We start from the raw sequence: 21,889 nt of genomic DNA, 5'->3' as shown, positions 1-21,889 counted from the left end.
CAATTCCCCAATAAAAATCTTTTAAAAATATATATATATAAAAATATATTTATATATATATATTTATTTATGTACATATATGCACAAAGGATCTAAATAGATACTTTTCCAAAGAAAATAGTCAAATGGCTAATCTGCACATGAAAGATATCAACACCATTGATTATCAGAGAAATGCAAATCAAAACCATGATGAAAGTGGTGGGGAGCTTCTGTGGAGCTCTGCGGTGGCCATCTACGAGTAGGCGCACGCCACCTCAGTGGGCCTGGCCATGGCGCTGTAATTCTCTTGGGAACAAGGCATCACCCTGCACAGGAACACCGAAATCCTGGCAGAGTTCTCGTCATTTGGCATCAACAGCATTTTTTATCAGCATGGCATATATCCATCTGAAACCTTTATTTTACTCAGGTGCAGAAATATGGACTCACCTTGCTTGTAACTACTGATCCTGAGCTGATGAATACCTAAATAATGTGGTGGAACAAATAAAAGATTGGTTATACAAACGTTCATTTCAGAAACTGGTGGTATTTATCTCAAATACTGAAAGTGGCGACGTCCTTGAAAGATGGCAACTTGATATTGAGTGTGAGAAGATTGCCAAAGAGGACAGTACACCCAGAGAAAAGTCTCAGAAAACTATCCAAGGTGAAATCTGTTCAGTGATCAGACAGATCACAGCTACAGTGACATTCCTGCCACTGTTGGAAGTTTCTTATTCATTTGATCTACTGATTTATACAAAGATTTGGTTGTACCTGAAAAATGGGAAGAGTCGGGACCTCAGTCCATTACCAACTCTGAGCAAGTCCATCTTCGTTCATTCGCTGCTACAGTCCACAAAGTAAACTGCATGGTGGCCTCCAAAATCCCTGACAGTGACTGAAGATGAGATGAGAACAATAATGTAATTCTCAAATGTACGTTTCCTGAAACCAAGTCAACTGTAGTTCATATGTTTTATTTCATTGGTTAATTTTTAGATGGGGAAACTTAACATACTTTACTGAACTGTACATAATTGTCAGAGTTTTTTGGTACCTGTTTGACTTTCCATAGGGTTAACATAATTTTTTACACACTGTTCAAAAGAAAACTAGCAGATTACATCAGCACTTAATGTCAATTCCTTTGAAGGTGGTAACTGTAAATGGAACAACTTTTCCTATAAAGCTGAATGCCTTCCTAAGTCAGACCTTTTGGTCAAGTAGCTTGACTCAGAATATAGGTAGGGAAATATTTAAATATGAAACACAGCAAAAGAAGTCAGAATATTCATCATCTTTCTTTAGATACTAAAGTAACTGATAATCCATAAATAAAAAAATATTGCTATTAGGTCCTTTTGTCATTTATTTCATTTGTATAGTTTCCATATTGAAAAAAATCTCTAATTATTTGATTTTAATTTATGTAACTTACACTAACAAAGCTATTGGTATTTCTACTATTTAAATCCTGGTGATACAAAACTCTTAAAAGTGTCTTTTTGTGTATTATAAAACCAAGCTTTAAATTATGATAATAAATAAAGTTAAATATATATTTTGTTTTGTTTTTTTAAATAATGAAATTTATACCCACTAAGGTGGCTAGGACCAAAAAGTCAGAAAGTAAGTGTTGGTGAGAATGTGGAGAATTTGGAACCCTCATACACTGCTGGTAGCAGTGCAAAATGATACAGCCACTTGGCAAGATAGTCTGTCAGTTTCTCAAACTGTTAAACATAGAATTACCATATGACCCAGCAATTCAACTCCTAGGTATAAACCCAAGGGAAGTGAAAACATAAGGTCACACAAAAACATGTACATGAATTTCCATAGCAACATTATTCATAATAGTAAAAAATGTCAATCAGCTGATATATGGGTTAAAAGAAAGTGGTATATCCATAAAATTGTGTATTATTTGGCCATAAAAGAAGTAAAGGACTTATAGCATGTTGTAGTATGGATGAACCTTGAAAACATCATGCTAAGTTAAGCCAAAAATAAAGGAAATATATGAGGTGATCAATGTTTTAATTCAATGGCAAGAATCCTTTTATAGTGTATACATATATAAAATCATCACATTGTACATGTTTAATAGTTTATAATTTTATTTTTCAATTATACGTTAATAAAGCTGGAAACAAAAAAAGACTTTTCTACCTGCTCCATGGATGACAATGGAGAAATGCTATCAGAATTTTGAAAATTCTAAATTTTCAACCTCCAATTCCATTCCCAAACTATCAAGCAAGTGTGAGGGTAAAGTAAAAATATCTTCATGCATCCAGGGTCTCAGAAGTTTACCTCTCGCACTATTCCTCAGGAAAGCACAGAATATTTTCTATCACAAAGAGCGTAAAAGAAGAAAGTGTGAGACATGGAGTCCAGGAAGTAGGGGATGTAACACAGAAGAAAGAGAAAGGAGGTTTAGGATCTGTGTCATATCTAGAGAACAAACACTCCTTACAGGAGCTGGACAGGGATATTTCTAAGGAAGGAGAGATGGATGGAGACACATTTTCCTTGTGTTTGACCAAATTAAGAGGAAATTTTATTTCTCTTGGAGAGTTAAATAATGAAATAGTAATAGGCACATGGAAAACTAAGTAGATGAAAATTCAGGCGGTTATTAAAATGAGGAAAACTAGAAGTTGTATAAGAAAGTGTAAAAAATTATACTTGCGTCTGATATTAATGTTAACCCTAAAGATTGACAACAAAAAATTATAACTAAATTGAGATTATGGTAAAAGGGAAATCTGTGTCTAAGAGCAGTGGTATAAGAGAGTGGATTCTTCATTTCTCATAATAGAAAGTCCATCAATTATTTAGAAAAGTGAAAAATAAGAAAATAGCAGTACACATGTGTTACTTAGAAATATGAAGGTAAATACCAGAAGGGAGTTGAAAGTGGTTATCTCTAAGGAGGCAGGCAGCGACTATTTTTTATTATGTCTTAGAGTCCTATTTTACTTTTAAAGTAGGTACATGTATTCTTTGATTGAAAAATGTTTGAGGAGAAAAGCAAGAGGAAAGTGCACAGAGTGGGCTTGTCTTGTAGCCAAAGAATAGAACACCCCCCTCCTCCTCCCCCACCACCCCCACCGCCCCCGGCTCTCATGCCTTCTGCCCTTCTGGTTGCACAGGAACTCCAGGCCTCTAGCCTCAGCAGAATAGCTCTGACCTCTTCCAAGTTCTGGTATAAGTTTTCCCCAAATAATGCATGGAGGGAAATGGCATGCCCTTTTAATGTGCCATAGACAATAGAATAAATTCAAAGAGATGTCAATTTGAAAACAAGGTAAAAAGTAGAGGACTAAATACTGAACAGTGGTAATCTTGGTAACTTTAAGGGTGTGCATGGGGGGAGAAAACAGCAAGCAGCTGAGTCGTGGGCAGCGGACCTTAAGTGGCAAATGAGAGTTGTATAGAATACCAAGAAATAGAGCTTCAAAAAGGCACAGTGCTCAGAAGCTGCAGAGAAGCCATGGGGAAGTTGCTAGTTGGGTTTTGGCAGTTAGGAATTCATTCTGACCTTAGAGAGGTTTCACTATAGAGCAGTGTGGTTCTCAACTTGGGGGCAGTTCTCCCCTATCCCCTACTGCGTGGGGCATTTGGTAATGTCTGAAGACATTTCAGGTTGTCAGAAGTGAGGGAGTGCTGCTGGCATCTGGTGAGTAGAGTCCAGGGATCCAGAATGCACAGGATAGCTCCCAATAACAGAATTATCTGACCCAACATGTCGGTACTGCTGAGATTGAGAAACGCTGCTGTAGATTAGGGAACGGTGAGGAAAGGAACATTGAGCATCTCTTTGTTCTAAAAAATGTAAGAACATGATCTAATTTGAAGGTAGTTCTTGTGTGCTATTTTCTTGAGAAATTAAAGAAGAGAAAAAAAGTATAGCAGCTAGCTTGAAAGGGAAGCAAAGTTGAAAGAATAATTGAATGCTTAGCACAGTGCCTGGCACATATTAAGTATTTAATAAATATTGCTTTCTTTATTACTGTGTTTATTAAGAATTCAATAAGTTGATTAACCGATGTTCATTAAGTGCTAGTTAACTAGGAGAAACAAAAACAAATGAAATATGCACATACTTGTATGTTTATCTTCCTTATTAGTTTATAAACTGTGTAACTAGGGTCTGTTTTATTCACTTCTCTATCTCACATACAACTAATCTTGCTGTAATTAACCATAAATACACATATTTTTGCTTAATGGAAGAAAGCATATTTATGGATTAGCCATTCTTCAGAAATACAACATATAACATTTTAACTCATTGAATTATAGTTAATTCTTTCTTTTTTTTCTCCCTGTTAGACCAGAAGCAACACAAGAGTAGAGCTAGTTAGCTAAGCCATCTCTGTTTCCTTCAGGACCTAACACCATGCCTGGCACATAATAGGTGCCCAGTCAAATGTTTGTTAAATGAATGAATGAGATCACAATCAGTGTCAGTAGTGTATTTTTTTAATACTAGCTGTTGGCATCCCAGAGGAGGAGGAATATGATATGAAAATATTTATCAGATAGTTAGTTTTCTCTTTAATGTGAGTCTTCCGTGTAACATATTTTCTTCCAGGTTTACAACTTTAGAAAGTTTTCACTAAAAAATAAGAAAAGCTCAGCTGAAACCACTTTAAAGTCCTTCTGCTTTGTTCTTTTTATCTCTGCAGTGCTGAATTATCCCAAGGTCATTACTGGGATGGGCTAGGCTCTCCTCCAGCTTCTCCATCTCCTGGGAGTGATGTGTATTGCAGCAGTGAGCTGAATGACCCTCAGTATGACCAGAGTCTCCTGGAGAATTTATTTTACACAGCACCTGTAAGTCATTGAATCTGAAGCTTTGGGAATTAGAGAACAGGAGTATTAATAATATTAGTAGGTGACAGCATGTTACCACTTGCCAGATAAGAGAGCTATCCATTTTACATACCTTGTTTAATTATATAATGACACCCTGAAGAGGAAAGGATTATCCTCATTTTATAGATGAGGAGACAGGCTTAGTAAACATTAAGTATTTTGTCCAAGGACACATAATAAGTGTTAGAGCCAGGATTCAAATTCAAGTTTACCTGAGTCCAAAGCCTAATGGTCTTAATATATTACATGGCTTCTTTAGAGCTCTTCTAAGGAAGAGCTAATGCAGTCATACCCTCAGAACCACCTTGACCGGTATCTTTTCAAAATATTCCAGAAACACATCTACTCAGAGGTGACAAATACCTCTACCGACCCTTAAGATAAGGCATTCTCTTTTTAGGCAGTTCTAGCATTTTCAAAGTTCTTTCTTATATCAAACCATATGTTCTGTTAATTGGTTTAACATCTCCTAGGGTCTATGTAAGTTCAATCCCTGTTCCACAAGTAATCATTTGTATTTGTGAACATTGCTGTCATAGTCCTGATTTTCCTTTCCTCCAGGTCAGAAAAGATAACAGAAATGCAAGGTGGTTTATTTTTGTTTGTTGGTTTTGTTCTTTAGGCAAGGTGGCTTATACCAGCTGAGTGGTAAGACAATGACAGCTACCAGGGTGCAGAGGAGGCAGGGCACACTTTTACATGAGATTGTCAGGAAAGAGCATCATGAGTAATAAGGGGTTTTAACTGAGACTTGAAAGACGGTTTAGAGAGATAGAGAAAGGATATGCAAAGGGACTAGAAAGAGTGACCTACTGGAGAAGCAGTCCGTGCTCTGCAAGGTCTCTAATTTGACTGGATGAGAATTTGTGTGGCAAAGAAGTCGTCAATAAGGCAGGCTATTACATTGCAACCAGTCTTTGAAAGCCTGTGAATGTCAAGTGAGCAGGAAATGACGTGATCAAAATAGTGTTTTAGGAATGTTAACCTGGAAATGATGTAGGGCCCACGGGAGAGAATAACCAGAAGCAGATAGGAAGCCACTGGGCTACTGCAGGGAGGTATGAGAGAGAGGGAGAGCCTGAATGACCATGGCACCAATGGGATTGGAAAGAAGGAGATTGAATTTAAAAGACATCATGAATTGTTAGGATTTCATGACTTCCTACCTTAAAAATCATCACTGACACCATGTTACCTGTAGGATAAAAAGGCAAGGGAGCTTAGATTTATTACACATTTTCTGTTTGCCAGGGAATTTCTGTTATTTATTTATTGAGTACTGTAGTCCCATGAGCTAGTGTTGTCTTTTTTACATACCATGAAATAAAAGCTTAGAGATGTTAAATACTAGTCATTACGTGGCAGAACTAGAATTCTTACCCTAGCCTGTCAGACAAAAGGCCTGTGTTTTTCTCCCTTAGACCACCACACCATCTCATCAACCTTGAGCATGACATTAGAATCTGATCCTGACTTAACCTCCCTCACCTCATCTCCCAGGTTTGCTCTGGACCCACTGGAGGCTCTTGTCATGCTAATTGTCACACCTCTTCTTAAACATTCTAGCTCATTTTCTGTCTCCATATTTTTTTTTCATACTGATCCTTCTACTTAGAATGTTGAAGTGCCCTTATATGTCTGCTAACCTTCTCTTCCTTCTTTAAAAATCAATTCACCACTTCCATGTGAAGAAACCATCCCAGATTCCCTCCAGCAGATTTTGTTGCCTGAATGTCCACAATATCTTGCACATACGTCTGTTATAGCCCTTACCACATATGATACAGTTCCTCTAAACACAAACATATCTTTATTATCTTTTTGTTATCAGTACAACAAAGTCCTGATAAGTATTGAGTACTCAGTGAATACTTAGTGCATAAATGAATAAATGTATGAATGGAACAAAGTAATCCCCCATGCTATGTGAACAAAGTAGTTTTAGAAAATGTTTGTTGACTGGAAGAATGAGTGAAAAACTGACCATGAGACAATGGGCAGACCAAGGAATTAGATGCTCATGTCCTTCCCCAGAGTGGGTTTTTATGTTCTTAATATTGAATAACATCGACAGTTTAGAAATTCAGAATGATTTTCTAATCATTTTATAACGTTTTGGGTTCCTGAAATGCTTAGTTTTGGATAGCCTCTTTTATGTTTATTGTACTTTCCTTCAGGCCGTGGACCCATCTAGATTTTGATTGCATAGTCAGCAAGCATTTTTTTTTTAATTGGGGAATTGGGGGATGGGAACAGCGCTGGGGAATTGGGGGAAGGGGAACAGACAAGTTGCTGTCNCTGGCCCAAGTTGGCACCATCATTGCGCTCTTCCCAGTTGAGGCAGATCAGTCGCCGGCTTCTGGACAGCTGCTCATGGCGGCTGCTGGCCACTCACGCTGTCAGCAAGCATTTTTAAAAGCTGCCACTTAATAAAGAAAAATCGAAGAGCAAAAAGCTTTGTAATTTCACCTTGAAAAAGTTGTTGCTTCCTAGAAGGATATTCTGATCATGCTTATCAAACTATTAATTTGTTACCCTTATCACAGGTCAACAACATTATACACCCTGAGATGCTGAAAAAAGGGAGTTGGATGACTGGATTGGCCTCCTGCATTTTATATTAACGAGCTTTTTTTTTAACTATATAACTAGTCAAATAACTATAATGCCATCTTCTCTATTTTACATTTTGTGGTAGAAAGAGCTGATCAGTCAATTGTGATACCTGCCTTTTCTCAAAATAAAAATTAATTACAAGGGGCTTGTCCACTGGTTTTGCCATTAAAGAAATTTGTGACTTATAGAAACAGTTCATCTTAATGAGATTCAAAGTAAAATGAATCATTAGTTGTATGGAGTGGTAAAAAAAAAAAAAGCAGAGTCTCTGTATCCATATAGTTAGGTGACATTTTACCAGTCATTTTGCCTCAAACTGTGGTAGAAATACAAGCTTTAGAACATACAGAGATCAAAGTCTGCCTTTCTTAAGGCCAGCCAAGTGGCTCAGTTGGTTAAGAGCTCGCTCAAGAGTTTGAGCTCTGAGCAACAGCAGTTCAATTCCTGGCCGAGATGCCGCTGAGCTGCCAACAGGCGGCAGGATGGCTCAGCTAAAACAAACAAACAAACAAGCAAACAAAAGCAAAAAAAAAGTCTGCCTTTCCTACATACAGCTGTGAATCGTAAACAAGCTGCCTAACTTCTCTCAGCTTTCATTTTCTCACTTGTAAAAACTGAGATAAAGACACCACACAAAAATGTGGTGTTAGAAATAACACCGTGCAGCATTTAACACATTATCAGATACATAATAGGCAGTCAATAAATAGTGGTTATTATTATTGAGAATTTGAAAGAAGAATCTATTTTCATTTATTTTCTTTAAACTGCACTTGTAGGTTATTTTTGTGAACTTCAGATTACAGTTGACCCTTAAAAAAGGTTTGAACTGCGCAGATCCACCTACACGATCCCACCTATATGTGGATTATTTTCAGTAAACACAGCCAGCTCTCCATATCTGTGGGTTCCACATCTGTGGATTCAATAACCATGGACTGAAAACAGTATTTTTGCATTTCCAACTATGGATTCCCATTCGTGGATCCAAAAATACTTTTTCCAATTTACAGTTGATTAAATCCATGGGTGTGAAGGGCCAGCTGTAGTTAAGTTTTTGGAGAGTGAGAAGCTAACGTGTATTTTCAACCATGTGTGTGTTGGAGGGGTCAGGGGTTGGTCAGTGCCCCTAACCTGTATTGTTCAAGAGTCGATTATATTTTTGTAGAACGAGGATAAACATGGGATTATCTCCCTGCTGTTAGTTATCTCTTTAAGAAAATGATATATATGCAGAGAATTGGATTACTTTTAGAGAAATATGTTTATTACCACTATCCCCAAAGCAGCTATATTTTAAGGCCTCTCTTTTTGTTTCTTTCCCCCTGTAGAAATCGGATACCAGCATTAGTGATTTCTTCAGTGAAAATGATGATATTGTCCCTTCTAAGAAAATGAACCAGTCGAAAGCTCTTGCCAGATCTAAGGTTCTGGAGTCAAATGATCCTAAGTTGAAGAAGAGAGCAGTGGACAAGAAAAATAGGTGAGCCTCTCTACGAATGCTTGTTTAGAGGCAAAAGCAAAGAATGATTGTTTTCATAAGATATCTCCTAAGGTGAAATGACCTGGGTTTGCCTAACACTGTCAGACTGGTTCAGTGAGTTACTGTAGTGCAGTTCTCAACAGCGTAACAACATGAAATGATAGATATGATAAAATGGTTCATGGAGAAAGCAGAATTCTAGGTGGTGTGTACGCTGTATTATACTTACGTAGAAAATATGCATAAGGAAAGCAAACGAAACAGAATACACAACAGTACCAATAGTAGTTCCATTAAAGTAGTGGATAACTAAAGTAAAGTCTGTATCCCTTGTAGAAAAACTAATTCTGTAACATCAGTTTGCGTACTTGTGTGGAGATAAGCCTTTAGATAACAAGAATGTCTTTACATTTGTTGAAATTTCTTCCACTGTAGATTAGCACCAGGATTCTGATTAAAGCCATTTTCCAGTCCTCAGTAACTAAGATGCTTGCTGCGCTTTCTCTTTTCTTCTCTTGCCTGTGCAATCTAGATCATTTCATTGTAGGCCTCTGTCTGCCTCACTGTCTATGTGAATTCCTTTCAGAAATTTGGCTGAACAACAGGCAGTATCAGAAACTCCAGAAGATGCCCAGGCGATGACACTGAGTATAGACAGACTGGCCCTGCTGGGTAGAACCCATTCCGTCAGAATCATCATCGAAACGATGGGAGTTCCTCCAGATAGCCCTCAGATGACCCCTGGCAAAAAAATCTTTCCCGGGAGACCACCTAAGCTGGCGGCAACAAAAAAGCGGTGTGTCTATGACATAACTAAAATTAAACCTGACATTGATGGAAAGTATCTGATAATAGTAAATAAATAATTGTATAGCACTTTGTGGTTTATAAAGGGCTTTCATATGCATCAATCAGTCAACAAAAATGTTTTGAATCCCCCGCTAGGTCCCAAGCACTATGCTATGTATGTGCGAGAATAAAGTTAAGAATTAAACTCTGTTTTTATATACCTTACCGTCAGCAGAAGAGGGGCCAAAATAGAAGTTTTATATTAAAAGTGCTGTGGGAGTACAAGGAAGGGAACCTTTAATTCTGCCTGGCAGGATTGATGAGGCTTTGAAGAGAGGAGGTAGTTCCTCTGAGGACCTGAGGTCCTGAAAATAGAACCTTGAGAGACAATGTAGGATTTATCAGACAGAAAAAATAGGTTTATTATTTGGTTTGTTTTTTAATCCTTTTGTTTTGTTTTGTTTTGATTTTTTTAGCACCTTCTTTGTGGAATATCACTTTCCTGTGGGCTTTTCCAAAAGTGGATCGGGAAAGACAACCTTGATAACTGAGGTCGTTCGACTCGCCTCCAGTAAAATTACAGATGGAAGTAAGAGAGAGACTGGTTTTCTGTTCCTTAGATATTCTGGCTGTGAAAGAATTTTTGAATCCTTAATTACTCATCTGACTCTTACAGTACCATAGAATCTTAGAGGCAGAAGGAATTTTGAAGTGAATCTTTTCTACTTTATTTTATCAGTGAGGAAGCTAGCCCAGAGTTGCTATGACTGTCCTGATGCAAGATAAGTCAGTAACATAGCTGAGAGCACAACTCAGAACTCCATGCTCAGATTATGTTCTTTCAACTATTGACATTTTTCTTTCTTCGTCAAGATATAATTCATATGCCATGCATTTCACCTATTTGAAATGTACAATTCAGTGTTTCTTCATATAGTCACAGAGTTGTGCAACCATCACCACAATGTAATTTTAGAACATTTTCATTCCCCCTAAAAGAAATTCCATACTCATTAGCATTCACTCCTCAATTCCCTCTTCAGCCCCCAGTACTAAGCACTCCCCATGTACTTTCTGTCTCTATCAATTTCCCCATTCTGGATATTTCATGTAAATTTAATTACATGTGATTTTTATGACTGGCTTCTTTGACCTGTATTTTCAAGTTTCATCCATGTTATGGATATATCAGTACTTTATTCCTTTTATGGCTGTATAATAACTCCGTTGTATGGCTATACCACATTTTATTTATCCATTCAGCAGCTGATGGGCATTTAGGGTGTTTCCACTCTTTGACTATTATGGATAATGCTGCTGTGAACCTTTGTGTACACGTGTTTATATTGACATGTTTTCATTTCTTTGGGGTATATACCTAAAAGTGGAATTGCTGAGTGATATGGCAAACTGTATGTTTTAATTTTTTTAAGAACTGCCAGACTCTTCAACAGCTGCTTCACCATTTTATAGTCTCACCGTAAGTGTCTGAGTGTTCCAGTTCTCTGCACCCTCACCAGCACTTGTTATTTTCCTTTATTTTCATTCTAGCCATCCTAGCGGGTATAGTGTGGTATCACTTTCATGTGCTTGTTGTCCATTTCTGTGTCTTCTTTGGACAAATATCTGTTTTAACCCTTTGCTCATTTTGAAACTTTTATTGGGTTGTAAGACTTCTTTATATATTAGTGATACAAGAAGACCTTTACAGATCTGTGATTTGTAAATATTGTTTCCCATTCTATGGGTTGTCCTTTCGCTTTCTAAATAATATCATATACAGCACAAAATTTTGATTTTGATGTAGTCCTTTTTAACCATTTCTTTTATTGATATTCTTTTGGTGTTATCTTTTTTCTATTTGTTTCAAATCTTTCTAATGCAGGAAAGTTAAAGGGTAGTATAATAAACATTTATGTTCCTGCCATCCAAAATTAGAGCTGCTTTTCTAACAGATTTTGAGACTATCTTTGCTTTCGTTCTCTAGTTTGATCCATCAGTATTGAGCTGCTTCTCTGAAAGGTAGTTTGAGAAGTAAAATATGTGATTCTAACTCTCCTATACATTCAAGTAATTCTGTTATACAGCATAATGACATTGGATTTAAATTTTTTCATTTTGCTTTGTTTTGTTTATTAAGTTTTTGAACTAAACATAATTTCATGTGGTTCAAAATTGCAAAGTCCCATTTTTGTAGGCAAACAATATTGAAAGTTTCTTTTATACCCTGGCTGTTTTATGTATATAGAAGCAAATATGTTTGTTATTATATTTTTTGCCCTACCCCCATTTTTATCCAAGCATTAGCAGACCATATACGGTGTTCTGCACCTTTTCTTTAATGTTATATTTTAGGAATTCTTTTCATATTGGAACATAAAGAACTTCCTTAGTCCCTTATGGCTACATAATATTCTGTTGTACGGATATGCCATAACTTAAACACCCTCTGTTGATCAGTATTTAAGTTGTTTTCAATATTTTACTGTTAAAAATACTGCTTCAATGAATAAATAATGCATTATTTCTCACTTGGTGTGAGTATTTCCAGCACAAACATTAAAGATACTTATTTACCCTTAAAAACAGCACCAAAGTACTTTAATATACTCTTTTATTAAAATACATTGTTTTACTTTCCTCATCACTAAGGAAGAATTAGGGCATTTAAATTTTTTCATATTTACTTCCTGGCTGTATGTTTAAATTATCGATAGCAAAAGAAGCTGCTCTGTAGGTTTGTTTAGAGCATTTGAGAAGGTATATTTCATCCTGTTGGGTGAAGTAAATACGTTAGGAGTTCTACTATGATTAAATTATTTTTATCAAATCCCATATGCAAAGAAAAATGTTGACTTTTCTCAGGTCTTCCCCAGCTACCTCCTCCTACCTATGTGACAGTTGATGAGTTTCTTAAAACTTGTCTGAGCCTCAGTTTCCCCATCTGTAAAACTGATCTATAGCAAGGAGATGGTTCTGATATGCATGCGTTTCAGTTAACATGGTAACTACAAAACAACTGCCTTTGTTACAGAAGGGAATTAATGGATAGTCAAATGGGATAATGAATGTAAAAGCATTAAACTTGAAAATAGTATGTAACTAATAGTAGCTCACATTTATTGGGAATTAAATCATGTGCCAAGAACTCTACTCAGCATTTTACATATATTAATCATTTATTCCTTAAATTAAAACACACACACAGGGCCCGTCGAGTGGCTCAGTTGGTTAAGAGTTACCGTATTTGCCGGCGTATAAGATGATTTTTTGGCCCTGAAAAATATGCCTCCAAGTGGGGGGTCGTCTTATACGCCAGGTACACTTCAGATAGACTGCCCATAGTGCTTGCCCCGTGCCATAGTGGCCTCCCGATGCCCGCCCACTTCATTCCACATACCGTTCAGGCATCAGCAGCGCTGCTGGGTGTATGCTCGGCTGTTATGCGATTTTGCTGTTATGCGATTTTACCACACTCGCAAAATCGCACACAGCCGACCATACACCCAGTATGATAGCGCAAAATCGCGAATCGCGATTTATGTATATGTTTGATTACATACAGCCTTGTGACAGTTTTCCTGCATGTCATAAGCATTTGAATATAAATATAAATGTTGAAATCAAATCTGATATTGTTTTACCTTTTATTTGGTGTGTGGAAGGTGTGCGGAAGAGGGGGTAGTCTTATACGGCGAGTATATAACAAACTCTGTATTTTGAGTGGAAATGTTAGGGGGTCGTCTTATACGCCCAGTCGTCTTATACGCCGGCAAATACGGTAGCTTAAGAGAGCGAGCTCTGAGCAACCGGGCCACCAGTTTGATTCCCACATGGGCCAGTGATGTTGCGCCCGAGCTGAGCTGCCACTGAGCTGCCAACAGATGTCAGGATGGCTCAGCTGGTGAGAGCACGTGCTCCTAACAACAAGACTGCCTATTCGATGGTCGGCTGTGCCCACCCACAACGAAGACTGAACTCCGCACCTTGGGCTGAGCTGCCATCCGGATGGCTTGGTGGATAGAGCATGTGCTCTTAACAAGAAGGCTGCTGGTTCGACTCCCGCATGAGATGGTGGCTATGCCCACCCGCAACTTAGACTGAACACAGCATTTTGAGCTTAGAGGCCATGAGCTGCCCACCGGCAGCCAGATGATGACTGGCACCCTCCACAACTAAGATTGAAGAACAACAACTTGGCTGGTCCCTTTCCCCAGTTCCCCAACACTGTTCCTCTTTCCCAATTCCCAATTTAAAAAAAAAATTTTTTTTTTCAAGATTTAAAAAAAAACAAAAACCACACACACAGATGAGGAAAGCGAAAACTGAGACAGAAGTCAATTAAATAGCTTGTCTAAGATAATACAGCTGGTTTATGGTAGAACGAATTGAACCTAAAACTTTTTTTATTACAAACCTATGTCGCTTCTTCATCTATATTGCTTGTCATGCATTATTATTGTTGTCAGTGACAGTGGTTGAGTTCTCCCCATGTCCTTCTAAGGATGGTCATATGGAAGTGTGGAATAAGCATTAGCCTGGGAATTGGAAAACACAGTTCTAGTTCTCGTTATACCACACACTAATTGTGTGACCTTAGACAAAATCACTTTTCATCTCTTAACAAAAATATGGACTGGACTAGGCATTTTCAGGATCCCTTCCAACTTTTAAAAAAATCTCCAGAATATTGTTACCAATTTATTCACATGAATTTTTTCTTCCATTATTGCCTAACTCACTTTTTTTAGTGGTTTAAAAAAAATTATCTTAAAAAACAGAATTATGTGAGAAATATGGTAATATAGTGCAAAAACGTACCTAGGTGATGAAGAGAAATATGAGTGACACCAGACTGAAAGAGTTCTGTTTGTATACAAAGGATTTTATAGTGACCCAAGTGCTTTATCGTCTGTTACCTCAGTCAAACCTCCCTGCACAGCAATGAGGTGGTGGTGCTACTTCCCTTCCTCTGATAGGATAAGCAGGTAAGCTAGTCTAGTGGGTGTGGGTTGCCTGGGCCCAGACCTTTTGTTCACAGTTCCTATGTGTGGATCCAGATAGCAAGAGCCAGATCCTGTCCATGAGTACCAAGAGAAGTAAACCAAGTCAAGAATTAAGATGAATAGATCAGTAGGTCAAATGGGCAGTTTGAATGAACACTAGAGATAGTGGATTCTCTCTGTAACTGGGTCTTTTGTGAGGGTTCTTCAGATCCATTTTAAGGGTGTAGAAGTGAATGGACTGGAAGATCATTTTACAGGTGATAATTTGTGACTGAGGTGGTCACTAATAAGTAACAAAACTTACTCTCATCAAAGGATTCGAGTGCCAGATTGCTTTTTTTAAAACTGTTAAAACCCTGTAGCAGTGAAAAGACTCAAATACTACCATCACTTTATCCTGTTTATACTTGCTATTATAGCAGAAACCCCTTTCTTTTCATCCAAGAGACAGGCTCTACCCCACCTAACACTGCTAACTAACATCAGTATCTGGAACCTTGTCTGAGTGAGTCCCTAGTCTTTAGCCAGAAGATAAACTTATTTGCATTATTATTGTTTTTGATTCAATTATTCCTTCTCTTCATTTACTTTCATTGTCCCACAATTCAGCTAGCGCCCTTCATTTATTACGCTGCCTACCAACCTGTCTTGTGAAAACAGTTGTCATATTTCCATAACCCAGTGAAGTGTACAGTATCTCTTTACACACCTTGTACTCATGTTCTTCATATATTTCTCATAACAAAGCAGAGCAACATAGCACTGCTTTTCTTCTCTGTACTATTCTCAGGGTTTTCTTTTTGTCTTTACTTCTTCAATGCCTATAGCCCTAACACTTCTGTGAAGTTACGCTGACTAGGTTCCTGAAAGAGATTTTAGTTAGATTTGAAAGGGAAGTGGGTGGTATCAAAGCATGGATTGATGATGGCACTAGTTGGGTAGCATGACATGTGTTTATGTGTCTGGTTCTCCTTACAGTGGTGAAATTTCAGCAGAGATTTGTGTTTCCAGTACAGTTTGGTGGCCCAATGATAGAACACTGGTGGAATTCCAACCTCATTTTCCAAATTTATTCAAAGAAAACCCCACAGAAAAAGGTACTTCAAGTGATTTTGACCTTTGCCTTACCGTTTACACCAGGGATTTAGAACATACTTAAAATTATGTTTCTTTCTAAACTAGGAATTTCTCTAGGCTCAGACAACACTAATGCTTATAATTATTTATTATTATTATTATTTTAATCTCTGTTTATTATAGACCAGATATTATGGCCTGATTGCTATTCGTTAATAAACTGGATGTGCTAAAGGCTCTACACAAATACACCATCAAATTTAACCATTACCACGACTCTGTGAATTAGGGACATTATCTTCATTTTACAGATGAAAAAGCTGAGATTCAGTGAAGTAACTTGTCTAAGGTCACCCAGCCTAATAAAAGACAAAGCCAGGACTCCATCCCAAGTATTTTGACTTTAGATCCTAAGTTCTTAATGTCTTTACTGTGCTACCTAATATGAAGAGTTGAATATGTATTTGGATTGATGTAGGCTATTAGCCTTAATTTGAGATTATACTTTTTTCTTTAAAGCAGAATACATAAGGTAGGTATCCAACCCATGTTTAAAATAATATAATGAAGGCAGCAATTTTGATCAGCTAGTTCCAACATTATAAAATTTGTTTGTAATTGGTATAACATAAATCAGTAAACTATGTCATGAGCAGTTTTTACTTCTTCAGTAAAAGAGTAGCTTTTGTAATCTTGACCTCTTTGGTATGGATAGCATGAGGAATGTACCTTGTTTTATTTTCATTTGTTTTTTAAGAGGCTATAAATACCACAGGTTCTTTTTAGAAAATACAGAAAAATAGGAAGAGAAAGAAAAACATAATTCCACAATCATAAGATAAACTCTATAAACATTTCAGTATATTTACATTCAATCACATAGTTAATGGCATTTTTTTAATTATTAAAAATTATACATTTTTTCTAGAGAACTTTAAAATATTTTTAAAGAGCAAAAATCATCTACTCACTTTTGTATAACCCCATCACCAAGAAATAACTATTGTTAATATTTCTGTGTCTCTTTTATCTTTTTCAAATGAATATATTATATATGTAAATCTTTGAAAGTGTTAAGATAATTTTGTAAGTGATTTTTATCCTTTTTATTTTGTTTTTTTAATTTATTATTTTTTTTTAGGCTGAGTCATCCTGCCACCTGTTGGCAGCTCAGCAGCAGCTCAGCTCAGGCCGGGACTTGAACCACTGTTGCTCAGAGCTCACACACTTGAGTGAGCTCTTAACCAACTAAGCCACTTGGCTGGCCCTTCTATCCTGCTTTTTAAATTTAACATTGTCTTGAGGGTTTTAATTCATTTTTTCAAAAATATATATTTAATCTTTTCTACATCACTATAAATATTTGAAGTTTTATTATATATGTAATTTAATACCCTATTTTTACCAAACATTACAACAAATATTGTTTATGTTAATTCAGACTTTTAATAAACATTTTAATGGCTACATAGTATTTCATTGTAGGAATGTGCTATAATTAACTTAATAATTTCTGACTATTGAACATCTAGTTATTTCTCATTATTAACTTTTAAAATATACTTATTTGTATATAAGCTTTTGAAATATTGTTTATTATTTCTTTAGTATAGATTCCCAGAAGTGAAATTACTGGGTCAAAGAATATGAATGAATATTGAATGCTTTTTATATTTATTGCCAAATTTGCTGCCCAAATGTATGTTGCTAGTTTATAGTCCCAACCTTAGGCATATGACTTCCAGAAGTGGAGAAGCCTCTACTTCTCCATAACCTTGATATCATCAGGGATATATTTTTATAATTACCTTAGCTTTAATGGCAAAAAATTATATCACCTTAATTTCATTTTATACTTTTAATAAGAGTAAAGTTGAACGTTTTTCATTCAACTCTTAAAAAGAGAAAAAGATAATCTTCCAACTTATTTGTGGCTCTTGAAACCCTCTATAATCTTCCACAGAGAAGTAGTGAAACCCAGAAGAGGTACCAAAATATAGCAGAATATGGGCTCCTACTTAGAGTTGCCTTCGTCAGATAAGCTATTTACTTCATAAAGCATGGGTTCCTTTATAAAATATTATATATTGTCACTTCAGTTAAAGTTCCCTGTGGCTCCTCTTTCATTTAACCTGAACTTTTTCTTTTCTTCTCCCAGCCGGAAGTCATTGGGTCTGCATCACTGCCTTTGAGAGCTGTCATTCATTCTGAGCTCCTTTCTTTCACTGACAAGCTTCCAGTGCAGCAGGAAAATGGTCAGACTCCACTTGGCCCCCTCACGGTATGTAGGTATCGTTCAGGCAATCAAGTATTTATGGAGCATGTATTACTGGCTGGCCCTTGAGATTACAACAGTGAGCAAGAAAATCAGGGTCTCTGCTCTTGCAAATTATATTAAAATAGGGCAACAGCAGTGCTGTGAAGAAAATAAATGGTATGATATGATAGTGAGTACCTGGGGGGAAGTGGGAGATGGTGGTCAGGGAAGGTCTCTCTAAGGAGGTGACATTTAAGGTGAGATTTGAAGAACGAAAGAAAGAAGCTGCCTAGTAAAAAGCATGAGGAGGGGGCTAGCTAAGTGGCTCAGTTGGTTAAGAGCTCGCTCAAGAGTTTGAGCTCTGAGCAACAGCAGTTCGGGTCCGGCCCGAGCTGAGCAGCCGCTGAGCTGCCAACAGGTGGCAGGATGGTTCAGCTAAAAAAAAAAAAAGATTACTATGTGGAAAATAGATTGTAGGGGGCAAGAGGGAAAATAGGGAGGCTGTTGCATGAGTCCAGAAAATAGATGGTCGATGACTTGGACTAGAGTAGCAGCAGTGAACAAGGAGAGAAGTGGCAGAGTTTGTCCCTGGTAGAATGAATTCTGAAGTATAATTGGAGAGGGTTCTTTCCTTATATTCAGAAGCATCAGAGTTCCTTAGGGGGCAGAATTTGGATGTGTAGCTTTAGTATATAGCTTTGTCTTATCCTGGGGAGTTTTTAAAATCATCATGGCCCACACCTAAAACATTTCCATGGCTCCTCATCACCCAAAGGATGAAATACAGGGCATACTCATGACCCTAGCCTACCACTGCAGCCTTCTGTCTTGCAGATTCCCTACCAATAGCCATGTCAAACTATGCTTTCCTAGTTCATTCTGGGCTACAAGATTTAAAATCTGAGGTAATAAATAGAATTGATGGACTAGAATTGTTTCTATTCTGGCTCTGTTGAGAAAGTACTGTTCTAGATAGATTGCCGTCTGTATTCAACAGAGCAAAAGAATTTTGCTGTGGGTTTTAAATAAAAGAAGCAGCAAGTCCCCTTTTTATTAATTCAGTCTCATAATAGTGACCACTTTTATTGTTCATCATTTATCTTGCATCTTTTTTTTTAACATTTTTATTGGGGAACAGTGTGTTTTCCCAGGACCCATCAGCTCCAAGTCAAGTAGTTGTCTTCAATCTAGTTGTGGAGGGCGCAGCTCAGTGGCCCATGTGGGGATTGAACCGGCAACCTTAGTGTTATGAGCACTGCGCTCTAACCACCTGAGCTAACCAGCTGCCCCCATCTTGCAACTTCTTTTACTTAACACTTTTAACTTTTTAAAAATAAGTACAAATTTAGAGAAAAATTGCAAAAATAGCACAAAGAACTCACATGCCCTCACCAATTATTACCATTTGTTACATTTGCTTTATCATTGGGTGTCTACCTCTTCTTTCTGTCTTTTTTCTTCCTCCTTCTCGTCTCCCTCCTTGCTCTCTACACACACATATGCAGTTTTTTCCTGAACTATTTGAGAATGTGTTACAGATACCATGCCTCTTTCCCCCTAAATTCTGGTGTATGTTTCCTAAGAACAAAGACATTATCATACAGAACACTGTATAGTTATAAAAATCAGTGTAACGGTGATACTGTATCTATAGTGCAGACTCAGGTTTTACCAGTTTTGCCAGTACTTCCCTTTGTAGCATTGTTTCTCCAGCCCAGGATCATCCATTGCATTTAATTGTTATATCTCTCTAATCTCCTTTAGTCTGGACAGGTCTGCAGCCCTTCTTGTCTTTCAGTACTTTGATATTTTTGAAAAATAAGGCCAGTTATTTTGTAAAATCCCTCCATTTAAAGTTTACCTGAGTCATATATTGCTATGATGATTGAAAGATGATGATTTCCTAACTCTACCATGAATTCCTCATACATTTATTAATTGGCATTCCAATATATGTAAGCGTTGCCCCTTCTGCCATATTTATTTATATTGGTACAGACTCATAAATTCTTACATTATTCAGTGGGTTATAGTCCATTACTATTATTATTCCTTTTGATGCTCAGGTTTTCCCAGATTTGGCCAGTGGGAGCCACCTCACCTAGATTCTGTTTCCTTTCATATGTCTGCATTCTCTTCTGAGCACGTCCTTATTTTCCAGCACAATATGATTTTCCAGGCTCATCTTAAATTATTCATAAGTCATCTGCCTAGCTTTTCTTAATCTTGGTAAGGTAATGGATATGCAGTCTATTAATAGTCTTACTATTGTGGTATTTGAGGATAAATTAATTTCTAACAATCCAATGCTGCATCTAGCTCCAAAATTCTGAGATTCTAGAAAAGATTCCAACTAACTCTCTTCCTTTTGTGTTCTGTAGGTAACTGTGGAGCTTATTATAGACAACAAAGATTTCACTGGTGTCAAGACTAAGTTGAATAGCAGCACCCAACATAACCCACTGTGTGCTCTAACAAGTCCAGATAAGAAACTACTAGAACCTAGCCAACATGTTACCTGTACCAGAAATCCACAGAACCTAAATCAAGTTCATGAAGAAGCTGCAAAGGAAGCACAAAATTTGATACTCCTCAACCCAAAGTCACCAAGCCCTGTTGCACCAAATCCTTCAACCTTCATGGCTGTGCCTGCTCACAATTTAGTAAATCAGACAAATGGGTCCACAAAAGAGAGTGCTTTGCTATTGCATGTGCTGTTGATGGTGCCAGATGGGAAAGATTTCATTACTGGAGAATCTGAGAAACAGCCACCGTGCAATGTTTATTTAAATTGCAAACTCTTTAGCACAGAGGAAGTCACCAGATCTGTTATCGCGTGGGGCACAACGAAACCAGTCTTTAACTTTTCTCAGGTAACTTTGTATGTGTCTTAACATGTCATATCCACTAGGGATGGGTGGGATTAAGAGACAAGGATGTTTCCCAAATCATAATGGCATTGTAAGAGAAATGTAGACTGTGCAGACCGGCGGGAACCTTTATGATTATCTGTTTTGCAAAGCCAGTCCCACTATTGGATGGAACAAGGAAAAGACATTGCCAACATTTTTAAATTGTTTGTCTTTATTTCTTTCTGTTCTCAGTCTTTTGTCTGAATTCTGAGTTCTGTTCCTTGCTGCTTTTCTAGGGCTTTGATCTGTTAAACTTTCCCCCCTTTCTTTTCTGTTTCTCCAGTCTCTCCTTATTTATTCATTCATTCATTCATTCATTCTCACTCTCATTTGTAACTCAACTTATTTCAACACTCATCTTACATGATTTCTCTGTAGAATTTCATGCTATTGCTTAAATTATTTCCTTTCTTGGTTTTTTAACTCTATTCTTGTATTTTCTTAATGCTCAACAACTGTTCTTTTTTGGCCATTGGGCCAGTAGGAAAAGAGTAGAGTGACGCCAGCACTTCTTCGTTTGTCTTACCTTTAATTACTCTACCCTTGGAATTCTTCCACACCTTCTCTTCCCCATGGTTACCACATTTACTCCCATTACTCCAGCTCTCATTTATGTGACTTCCAAATCCACACTTTTATGTAGGCCAGACATTTCCCTCTAGTTTCAGATCTCTCCATCTAACTGCTGGCTAGTCGGTCCCCAATTGGACGTCTTAAAAGCACCTTACACTTGCCACCTAACATATCACCAGCATATCGCAGGTATTCAATAAAGACGTGTAAATGAAAGAGAAAATTCAGATGTGTCCAAATCTGAATTTATTATTCCTTCCAAATCTGTTTCTCTTCCTGTCTGCCCTAATTCATATTATAA

The 21,889-nt window shown here is 37.2% G+C and overlaps 1 protein-coding gene and 1 pseudogene across 3 annotated transcripts in view; both read left to right on the top strand.

Moving 5' to 3' along the window:
- Window positions 1-21,889, top strand: part of C2CD3 (C2 domain containing 3 centriole elongation regulator) — a 117,073-nt gene that overhangs the window by 24,079 nt on the left and 71,105 nt on the right. For all 3 annotated transcript variants that reach the window (XM_019649338.1, XM_019649340.1, XM_019649339.1), the window contains 7 exons: window positions 4,686-4,833; window positions 8,823-8,974; window positions 9,561-9,770; window positions 10,240-10,352; window positions 15,748-15,866; window positions 18,005-18,127; window positions 20,485-20,976. In XM_019649338.1, coding sequence (XP_019504883.1) covers window positions 4,686-4,833; window positions 8,823-8,974; window positions 9,561-9,770; window positions 10,240-10,352; window positions 15,748-15,866; window positions 18,005-18,127; window positions 20,485-20,976 — 1,357 coding nt within the window. The remainder of the gene's footprint in view (window positions 1-4,685; window positions 4,834-8,822; window positions 8,975-9,560; window positions 9,771-10,239; window positions 10,353-15,747; window positions 15,867-18,004; window positions 18,128-20,484; window positions 20,977-21,889) is intronic.
- On the top strand, window positions 273-1,372 carry LOC109386323 (mitotic spindle assembly checkpoint protein MAD2A pseudogene; annotated as a pseudogene).

The sequence above is a fragment of the Hipposideros armiger genome, unplaced genomic scaffold (genome assembly GCF_001890085.2).
Source record: "Hipposideros armiger isolate ML-2016 unplaced genomic scaffold, ASM189008v1 scaffold_132, whole genome shotgun sequence".
Lineage (NCBI taxonomy): Eukaryota > Metazoa > Chordata > Mammalia > Chiroptera > Hipposideridae > Hipposideros > Hipposideros armiger.
Note: the sequence above shows the minus strand (reverse complement) of the source record. Positions and strands in the feature narration are given on the sequence as shown.